The sequence below is a fragment of the Lipotes vexillifer genome, unplaced genomic scaffold, assembly GCF_000442215.2.
Source record: "Lipotes vexillifer unplaced genomic scaffold, Lipotes_vexillifer_v1.1 scaffold370, whole genome shotgun sequence".
In the NCBI taxonomy this organism is placed as follows: domain Eukaryota; kingdom Metazoa; phylum Chordata; class Mammalia; order Artiodactyla; family Lipotidae; genus Lipotes; species Lipotes vexillifer.
The window spans coordinates 1,147,462-1,158,042 of NW_006772699.1; the positions used below are offsets into that span (position 1 = coordinate 1,147,462).

Here is a 10,581-nt window from a genome sequence, read left to right on the forward strand (position 1 = left end):
CATCGGCAGGCGGACTCTCAACCACTGTGCCACCAGGGAAGCCCTGTGTTTCTGCTTTTAATGGTCCACTAATACCTTTAGCTTGGGCCTTTACAATTATTAGAGGGCTTTTCTTCTCCTTCCAAGGCTTGAATTTATGATCTACACATTTCATGGGAGTCTGCAATGCACAGGAATATCTTACGTCATTCATTAAGAAAGAAATAAGGTTAAAAAGCACTAGTCTAGCTAACAGGAAGAAATAAGAGGCATTGGAACCCACAAATGAATAAAATAATAATAAATGCTAAGTCTCCTAATATGTATTCTGTGCTGTGCACCAAGTGTTTTATATTATGATCTCATTTAATCCTTTTGCCAACCATATAAGGTAAGTACTGTTATTTTCTCCATCCTCAGATGAGGAAACAGCGATTTAGAAAGGTTAAGAATTTATATTTGCTCGAGGTCACCACCAGTAGGTGATGCACCCAGGACTGGGGCCCAGCTGGTTGAACTCCTGAATCCACACTCGAATTAGCTATTGCCATTTCAGGGCTCCAGATGCCCTGTTGACAAGCTGGGTTGGAAAGTTACCATTTACTCCTAAATTGAGGCGAGCCTGCCGTGGATCTCCGGGAAAGATGTTTTGCCCAGGAGGCTTAATCAGAGAAGCCAATGAGATCCACATGGCAGCTTAGGAGACTATCGGGCACAAAGTCTACCTTCTGGGAGCAGCCAGCTAACCAGAGCTCTGGGAGGGAGGGAGGGAAAGAACAGAGAAGGAGGCAGAGAAACTCTGAAGGATGCGGTGTGTGGAGAGAGAGAGTTCAAAGTCGTTCCCAAGTCTCTCGGGTAAATGCTCCCAAAGGCCAGGGACTCAGTAGCCAAGGCAGCGCCTCCCTGTCACCACCCCTCCCGCTTTTGGCCTCGCCAAACTGACCTGATTCCCCACTCCCCTGGGATCCCTGGGAGCTGTGCAACACTGCCCTTTTGAAGAGAAGCGAATCAGGTTGCCTTGGTTACTGGGAAGGTTGGAACGCCAAGCTCAGGTGCACATAAGGAGAGACGAGGCTAGAATAAGTGGGAGTTGGAACGTGGCCGGCATGCTGCTGCAGAACTCTCTGGATGCAGGAAGCCTCAGTTAGGTTTTGGCAGCATTTGCAGGGGGTGCCAACTTCACTGCAGTCAGCTGTCTGTGCCGAGTGTCTCCAGCCACGTCTGCCTCCAGGCTATGGGGATCTGCCCCTGGCTCAGCGAGGAGCCCTGGATAAGAGAAACCCACTCCTCTTGGAGAAATGGCCTGGGTAGCATCTCCTAGTGCTTCCACTTGGACAGGGCTGAGGGCTGGATCGGGGCTGAGTCTGGGTGAAAAATGCATGCCGTGCCTCTCCCAGCACGGAGGGGCCAGTGGGCCACACACCTTTAGGTGGAACAGGTAGAGGCTCTAGTTACTGCTACTGACAAGCTACTCGGCTGCCCTGAATCCCTGTTTCAGAGTGAGATAAAAGAAGAGAACACTCAGAAACTGGATACAGTGGCGTTTTGTTATTTAACCTTCACCAGCGGGCCATTAAGCCTTCAGCTCCTGAGCAGAAAAGCTCCTGCCAAAATAAAGGGGGGGCGTTCACTGTTGTTGTGTGGGGGGAACGTAGAACATTCTGTAAAGATGCTAGACAGGGGAGAGGGAGTGGAGTAGAGAGAGCAGGGAGGAGGGAAGAAAAGGACAAGTGCAGTGGGTTACCTCCACCCCCATTGCCTCTTCAGTGCTTCTACCCATGACATCTCACCATTGGAGAGAAATGGGATCTTTCAGTTTCAAATGTCTGCCAAAGAAAAAGGACCGAGGCTTAAGTTCTCGTTCAATGGTCGGCCAGAAAAAAAAAAAAAATGAAGCCGCATCAAGATTAGGGACACCTTTGTTGGCTTTTTTCTTCCCCTGCTCCATTCATCACTCTTTGGCAGCCAGGACACCAGGCCGACGGCAGCTGCTGACTTTCCCCAGCCGGCTGCCTGCTGTTGCCGGGCTTGGTTTGGTGGCAGCCAGGCTGTCCCCACGCTGGCTTCCTCCCCGCCCAGTGGCGGTTACTTGTTTGATTTGTCTCTGGGATGCCCTTAGGATCCACTGACTGATACCTGACTTGGAAGGATGAAGCATCAAGATCCAGGCATCAGGTGTCTACTAGGATGAGATGACCCTGGGACAGCCTTCCAATCCTGCATCTGCCGTGGCTTTTCTTGGATAGTTAGGGCTCTCTGAGCATGGCGTTGTGTAGTCCAGGAATTTCTAAAGTTTTAATGTTAAGCGAAAAAAGAAGCAAAACCCAAAATTGGTACATGAAAAATATAAATACATGTGGACAAATTAAGGGGTTTTAAAAAATGTTTCTCTAGAATGGAAGGGCTATACACGAATTGTTTTCTCAAACAAAATTTTGGCACATTATTAGTATATTCACAATATACAGAAAACTGCAGAGAAACGTCTGCTAAATGGAACACAGCATTTACAGACCTTGGAAAGATAAATAAGAAGGGCAAGGTAGGTATAAGAAAAGACAAAAGACACAAAGAAGTCTGGAATTCAATTATGAGTATTACTGCCATTATATATTACACACATAATCACGTTTTATCTTTCCTCTGAGTTTGGACTTATAAGAGCCATGAGAAAACAATGTTTGGAGAGAGGGAGAAAGCTTCACTATGTTCAAATTTGCTTCTGACACAGTCATTAGGATTTTCAGTTAAGTTTAGATGGACTGAATTATTTCATTTTTTTGTTCATTTACTGCCCAACCCTTCACACTTCCTAAATGTATATTTATCCTAGTTTAAGAATCCCTTTCAAATAATGCATCTAATCAATCCTAATCTTTCTGGTTCTACTCCTTAAAAACAGTAATCCCCTGACCCCAAAAATTTTAATAAAAAATGACCATGTGATCTCTCTTTTCCATTACATATAACACCTATCCTTTAGGTAAGATTGATGCCCAAAGCAGATGATCTAACACTCTGTTTTGAGGTCCAGCCCTTGGGTTTCTAAAACACCATTTGAAGGAGTTATCTGCAGTTTACATATGATTTCAATATCACAGCTAAAAATAGCAGCTCCAAAGCACATGTTCTACTGACTAATTTGGTGGGGCATAGTATGAATGACCTTTGGATACAACAGGGTGGTATCAGGATCATTCATTAATTTCAAAACGTATTTACTGAGGCCGTTCCAAGCTCAAGGAGTTTACAGTCTGTCGGGGTGAAGAGACAAGTAAATATGCAATTATAACACAGTGTGATAGTGGTTATAATAGAGGCATGAACTTACTTAACCTGGAGAATTAGGGAAGGCTTCCTGGGAGAGGTGGCACTCAAGCCCAGTCTTTTTTTTTTTTTTTAATAAATTTATTTATTTATTTTTATTTGTTTATTTTTGGCTGCACTGGGTCTCCGTTGTTATGCGCGGGCTTTCTCTAGTTGCGCCAAGCAGGGGCTACTCTTTTTTGCAGTGCACCGGCTTCTCATTGCGGTGTCTTTTCTTGTTGCGGAGCACGGGCTCTAGAGTGCAGGCTCAGTAGTTGTGGCGCATGGACTTAGCTGCTCCGCGGCATGCGGGATCTTCCAGGACCAGGGCTCGAACCCGTGTCCCCTGCACTGGCAGGCACATTCTTAACCACTGTGCCACCAGGGAAGCCCTCAAGCCCAGTCTTGAAGGGTAAGCAGGACTTAGCCAAATTAATGAATGTTCAGGGAAAGGAAGCATCAGGTGCAAAGGCAAGGCAGCATGAGAGTGCATGAACCCTTCGGGAAGCTGCAAGTTGATCATCTGACTAGCATAAAATGCTTGTCAGAATAGCAGAAGATGACGCTTTGTCTTCTCCCTGCTCGCCAATAACCCATACTTCTCTTGCTGAAGTCTGTGTCTTCAAAACATTTGTAATAATATATTGTAATCTCTGTGAATCCAGATTGCAACCAATTCCAATCACTCGATTTGCAGGAAATGCACTCAGTTTCCATGTCACATAGGTCATGATTTCCACTGGTTGAGATGCAACGAGCAGGATGCCATGTGGACTATAATGTCCCAGAGCTGCAACAAAGGCTCTGAACATATCCACATTTCTCTGTACCACGTCGAGGTAGGACTGAGAACTACCCAGAGAGTTGACTGTGAAGATCACCACCTTTGCTGAAATTGCTAATGTGCAGGCAATTCCCAGTTCTCCACCGCCAACCACGGTAATTTTATTGACTGTTTTATTCTCATGTTTTGCCCAGTTCTTTGAATGTATACCTGAGGCACCTTCGGTGATTTTTGCAATATAGGCTAGCAAGTCTGCCTGCTGTGCCGCATCAGATGATGATAGAGAATACAGGGGAAGTTCTTGAAACTTGGCAATCATTTCTTTAATTAATCCGACAATGACAGATTTAGTCCTGATACATCACAGGAATAGTGCCAGTGAAATTCAGCAGGTTTTTCTGGGAACTATCTTTGAAAACATAGGTATCCATGGAATATCTGAAATGTGGGAAAAACATATTTACATTCTTCAGTTCTTCCATAGTTAGATCCCTGAACTTGTACTTGCCAAGCAGTCGCCTCACACCCTCACTGTTGAGCTCCATCTCCAGCCAGGACCACGAGTCGGGTTCTAGTCCAGGAATTTCTTACACGTGCATTTGTATCACTAACAGTGACAGCCATAACTGGCCTCTGGTGATCACAATGCTAATAGTTATATTTAGTCATCTTTTCGCATGGGCCAACCACAGTTTGTTGCTCATGGTATTTTTGTGGCATTTTGCAGATGAGGAAACTGAGGTTAAGAGCAGCCAAGTGACAAACTCAAGGTCATAGAGGTAGAAAGGGGCTGAGTTGGAATCTGAATCTAGGTCCGTCTGATTTCAAAGCCTTACTCTTTGCACCACTGCAGTCTTTTTCAGTGAATTTGGAGAGAGGAAGGGAAGAGGGGAAGGGAGCAAAGGAAAAGGGACCTTTGTAACTACAGAGAAATAAACAACACATCTATCAGCATATATACCTTGCTCACTGTGGAGGAAAATGTTTGTGTGGTTCCAGCCAAACTTTGGTTTGACATACCACACTGTTCCCTGCAGTAGATAAGGCCTTCATAACGATCTCCAGAGGACACCAAGTCCCGTCTCTGTCATTTACATATAGTAAGTCACCTTGAACAAGTCCCTTCTCTACTGTGTAAAACACAGGTAAGCATAGGACCTACCTACCCCAAAGGGTTGTGGGGAGATGAAAGGACCTCAGATATGGTGGGTCTTACCAAGTGCCTGGTACACACCAGGCTTTCAGATGGGAGCTGTGACTAGTTAGGCCAGTTTACCCTTCTTTGCCTTGGTAGAGAAACGAGAACCATTGTCCCTTCCTTGCCAACTCAGGTTTTTTCCTGCTGAAGCAGGGCTCACCTGAGCCGCCTTGACATCAGAGTTTGCAAACCACCTTGGGGCACTCATTGTGTAAATAAAGCAATAAATTCTTTTCCCCCTAGTCTTATCAGAGGCAAGCCCTTGTTTGGAATTTCTGAAGTAAAGTGACTCTTGCCAGGGAGCTGGCACCAGGGCAGTGTGTGAAGCAGGGATAATGAGTTGCAGTGGTCATGGCTGAGTGAAAATGGCTGCTGTGGGAACTGGAGGTCTCTGGAATTCATTGGTAACTGCTCTGGTATCCTGGGGCTTCACTCGTGCTTCCCTGTGCCCTGTTGGAGAGCTGTTTGAGAACCTGCTGATTTTAGCGTGGAGGTGATGCAGAAGGGCATTGGTGTTTATCGTGTCCCACCCAGCCAGGGGTTGGCCATTCATTCAGCAGGTATTTATTGAGTGCCTACTGGGCTTCAGGCTCCGTTGCCCTAACCAAGGATGAGAGCAAAGTCCCTGCTACAGTGGGGTGTACCCTTGGGCAAGGGAGATGGGCAAACAGTTAAACAGATAAATTACATTCTGACTGGGGGCTTGGTATTTGCTAGAATTCTTTGACCCTTGGGGCATCATTGTGTAAATAAAGCAATAAATTCTTTTCCCCCTAGTCTTATCAGAGGCAAGCCCTTGTTTGGAATTTCTGAAGTAAAGTGACTCTTGCCAGGGAGCTGGCACCAGGGCAGTGTGTGAAGCAGGGATAATGAGTTGCAGTGGTCATGGCTGAGTGAAAATGGCTGCTGTGGGAACTGGAGGTCTCTGGAATTCATTGGTAACTGCTCTGGTATCCTGGGGCTTCACTCGTGCTTCCCTGTGCCCTGTTGGAGAGCTGTTTGAGAACCTGCTGATTTTAGCGTGGAGGTGATGCAGAAGGGCATTGGTGTTTATCGTGTCCCACCCAGCCAGGGGTTGGCCATTCATTCAGCAGGTATTTATTGAGTGCCTACTGGGCTTCAGGCTCCGTTGCCCTAACCAAGGATGAGAGCAAAGTCCCTGCTACAGTGGGGTGTACCCTTGGGCAAGGGAGATGGGCAAACAGTTAAACAGATAAATTACATTCTGACTGGGGGCTTGGTATTTGCTAGAATTCTTTGACCCATCTTACGAAGCTGGAGGGATGGCCCTGTCTAGGACACCTGTTGGTAGTTGCTGTGTGAACTTGGGCTTTGGATCTGAGAGACCTTTGCGCCTTCCCTAGGGTGTTACCCAGAGCCCGTTAGGATGAGCTGGGCACCGGGTTAAGTGCTGGGAATGCAAGGGTGACATAAGACAGTCTCCAACTCATATCATTTACTACAAATTAGTGAGAGACAGTCATCAAACTGTGCAAATAGAAATGCCAGGCTCTCTGAACCTTGGTTTATTTCCTCTCCTGTTTCATCTGGACTCAACTTAGAAATATTTATTGACTGCCCGTAAACGAATAGAGTGTCTGTAATATGCCAGGCATTGTTCCAGCACTGGGGATTTGGCAGTGATTAAGCCATCAAAAATCCTGTCCTCATGGAGCTTACATTCTAGAGCAGTGATTCTCAAACTTGGGGAAGCGTCAGAATCACGTGGAGGATTTGTTAAGCCCGGTCCCACCCCCTCACTCCCACCCACACACCCAGGTTGCGGCTGTAGGGCTGCCGTGGGGCTTGGAAGTTGGTGTTTCCAGCGCATATAATGCTGCTGCTTTGTGCCCTGTCGCTTTGCAGACCGCTAACAGTTGATTTATTGAATCCTCGCAATAACCTGGGAGGATTGGGGGTTAGGGTGGGGTAGGGGAGTCGGGGGGAGCCCTCTCATCGCTGTTTTACAGACAGGGAACTGAAGAAGGCAGGTGAGGTAACTTGGCCCTCCCTCTCTTGCTAAGCAAGCTACAGGAAGTGACTTTAGGAGCAAGCACTGTTTAACTGCCTCACCATGACCGCTATGAGCAATTTCGTTCTCGTTCTTTTGCTGACCCAGAGCCTGACTGGTGGCAAAATCCAGTCGGGTTTGCTCCCGCATTGTAAAATAAAGGATGGGGAAGCAGGAGGTCTGAGCAGATCCCAGAAGCCAGAAGGAACTTCTCTTTACATTAGAATGTGTGGAGTTATGTATCCATGGTCACAGAGAGGAACAGAGGGCACGGGATCTTCCCTGTTTCTCCCTGATGCTGAGCCAGGAGACCTGTGCCGAGTCCGCTCTTCAGAGGAGGGGGTGCTGGGCTCCTTCACCCCTAACCCAGGCTTACTTCGAGTCTAGGAAGTGCAGGTGAGATGTGACGAAGAGGCAAGGCCCTCCTCTCTGAATCCTCACAACAGCCCTCTAGGGGGGCCTTGTTCCCCTTGACCATGACTTGGATTGTATGTCCTCAGCCTTGTCACTGGCTGGTTCTCTGACCTTGTTTAAGCTACTTAAAGCCTTCTGAGCCCCAGTTTCTTCACTGGCAAAATGGGAATGAATTAGAAGCTGCCTTGTAAAAGCCACAGTGAAATTCCAGGTCTCTCATTATATTGAAGTTCCACTGTCTGGACAGTTCTGACGACAGAGATTAAGGCCTCCTTGATAGCTTCATCTATAGTTCTGCAGTTTCTGCTCCGTTCATATATTTTGAGCACCAGAATTTTTTTGGACATAAACCTCTTTCTTCTCATTTCTCTGGAAAAATGGATCATACTTAAGCAGATACACATCTTCCCAGACAACAAAGACTTTTGCTAGACGGGACTACTAAGCGGTATCTTAATAGCTCAAAAAATTTCAAACCAGCCTGAGTGGTTTACTTCCACTGCTGATATAAAACAAATATTTGCTGGCCGCAGATGGAGGACCCTGGGTGTTTCTTCAGCCTCCTAACTGGTCACCAGGCCTGAGTGGTTCTCAAAATGTGGTCCCAAACCAGGACATCAGCTTCACCTGGGAAGTTGTTAGACCTGCAGACTCTCCTGTCCCACCTCAGACCTACTAATCAGACACTCTGGTGGGTGGAGCCTTGAGAGCTGTCTTTTAAGGAGCATCCCAGGTGACTCTGCTGCCCCCTCAAGTCTGGGAACTACTGGCCAAATGTTTGCAGCTAGAATGACATATTCTGTGAGTGGTCGCAGGCAAAAACTGGCCAGGTTTAAAGAGCCTTCCAAGCACAGGTCGATGCAGCCCGTTGAAATGGTCTTCACTGGCTTGAGAACATTTTATGATCAGTCCCCAAACCCTTATTGTCCAAGCGGGACCTCCGCACTTCCTTCACCAGGCCTCACCATCATTTAACATCTTTGCATCAAGATTCAGCTCACAAATGTAGTATAAAAAGGCCTTCCCCCATCTCCCTCGCCTGGGCTCCATGACACCTTATGCTGTAGTAGGACAGCGTGACTACCCGCATCCTCTCCATTCTTGTTAATAGGCAGCTCAGTGGCTGGCACACAGTAGGACTGCACCAAGCCAGGAGATGGCTGCTCCCCAGTTGGGAGTCTTGGATTCTGTTTGTGGCCCTTCCTCATAGCAGCAAGTCCCTTGGCCTTCCTGAGCCCTAGTCTTCATTGCTCTATGACGGGGGAATAATGACCCTTGGTCTCCTTTCCACAATGGAGTGAGTATAGGAGTCTGTGTCTGGATCTCGGGGACAACAGGATCAGTCAGTGATTCTCAAGTTCAGTTGCACATCGGACTCAGCAGAGGGGGAGTGCTAAAAATACCCATGCCCGCCCCACTCCCAGAGAATCTGGTTTCATTGGTCTGGGGTATGGTCTGGGCATGGGATTTCTAGAATCTCCCCAGTTGACTCTGGAATACAGCCACATTGGAGAACCACGACTGTAGGTAAATACATCCCTTCCTCAAAATGTTTGTAGAGTTTGAATGAGACTATGCTAAAGTCCCTTGTAAAGCGCTTTAAAATTTAAGAGTTACACAGTTCCACGTGGAAAACTGAAGATGATTCAGGATGTATTAAAAAATAGCTATGGTGGTGGGGAGAAGGAGGTATTTGAGGGATGTCAGGCGCCTTGCAGTTTGGTAATTTCCCCTCTTCTAGATCTATCTTGCTATTTCTTTCCTGATGTGTTAAGTATCAAATTGATTTGGGCTCATCTTTGCCTTAATGTGAAAATCTTTCAACTCGCATTGCAGGAGTAATGCTTTTAAATAAATTGGTCTAAGCTACTTTGGAGCTGTAGGCCTAGGGGGTGGGCAGCTGCTGTCTGTCCCCAGCAGATCTTGGTCTGGATTTCATGCACATGTCTGAGTCCTTGAGACTCCAAGGGAGTGGGGAATGCAGGTATTGTCACCACGTAGATCGTGGCCGGTGGATAAGAACTCATCATAGCCAACACTTGCTGAGACTCTAGACAGTGCAAAGGTCTGAGCGGAGTGCTTTGAGTGCATTTTCCAATTTAATTCTCCTAGTAACCTGCGAGGTGAGAACCGTTACCATCTCCGTTCTGCTGCTGGGGAAACTGAGGCTCAGGCAGTTGAGAACTTGCCAGTGGTGGCATAGCTAATAAGTGGCAGAACTGGGATGCCGCTTTCTCTGCCGCCACAATGCACCCTGAAGGCCAGGCCAGGCTAGGCTGTCGAGAGCAATACTGAATTTGTTCTGGTAATTCAGATCATAGCTCCTTTCACTACCGTGATTCCTTGAGTAACAGCTTCGCTCCGTTGCTCAGGGTCTGTCTGGATAGCTAGACCTTTCTGTTTGCTCTGCTCCTATTTTCGGAGATGTCCCTCTCTCAGTGAGCACGGTGAGTGAGCTCTTTTTCTGAGTACAATCAGTTTTTCAAAATTCCTCCAAGGATCGCTTTCCAAGACCACATTCCCCTGTCCTGGTGGTGATGAGCATCTTTGTTTCACCCTCCTTATACTGTTGTGCTCAAGGTAGCCCCATCTCCTGTTACTTTGGCATGAAAGACTTAGCAGGAATCAAATTCCCTTCGGACGCTTTGGTGTCTGAATGGCATGTGGGCTTGGACGGCAGCATTCTTGCTTGCCCAGTGGCACATCCTTCAGGATGTTTGTTTGGGTTCACTAGAAGTCAGTTGGGTCATCTCAGATCTGAAGTGGCTCGAGCCGTGCACAAATTACCTTCCACTTCTGCTGTGTGTTGGGTAGAATCGAAAACAAAGAATGCCATTACCTTTGTGTGTTTCGTTCCTGGTGGGAACTGTGCTAAGAAGAGGGTTCAGC

At 47.0% G+C, this 10,581-nt stretch overlaps 2 protein-coding genes across 2 annotated transcripts in view; one reads left to right on the plus strand and one right to left on the minus strand.

The window, feature by feature from the left end:
• The window catches only part of WWC1 (WW and C2 domain containing 1), a 151,037-nt gene that overhangs the window by 5,787 nt on the left and 134,669 nt on the right, over nucleotides 1–10,581 (plus strand). The gene's annotated exons all lie outside the window — the stretch shown is intronic.
• Nucleotides 3,813–4,614, minus strand: LOC103080071 (ubiquitin-conjugating enzyme E2 variant 3-like). The gene is made up of 3 exons (XM_007447832.1): nucleotides 4,425–4,614; nucleotides 4,132–4,291; nucleotides 3,813–4,089 (listed from the first exon to the last, which is right to left on the minus strand). Exons 1-3 carry the CDS (start codon nucleotides 4,612–4,614, stop codon nucleotides 3,813–3,815), a joined length of 627 nt encoding a protein of 208 aa, XP_007447894.1.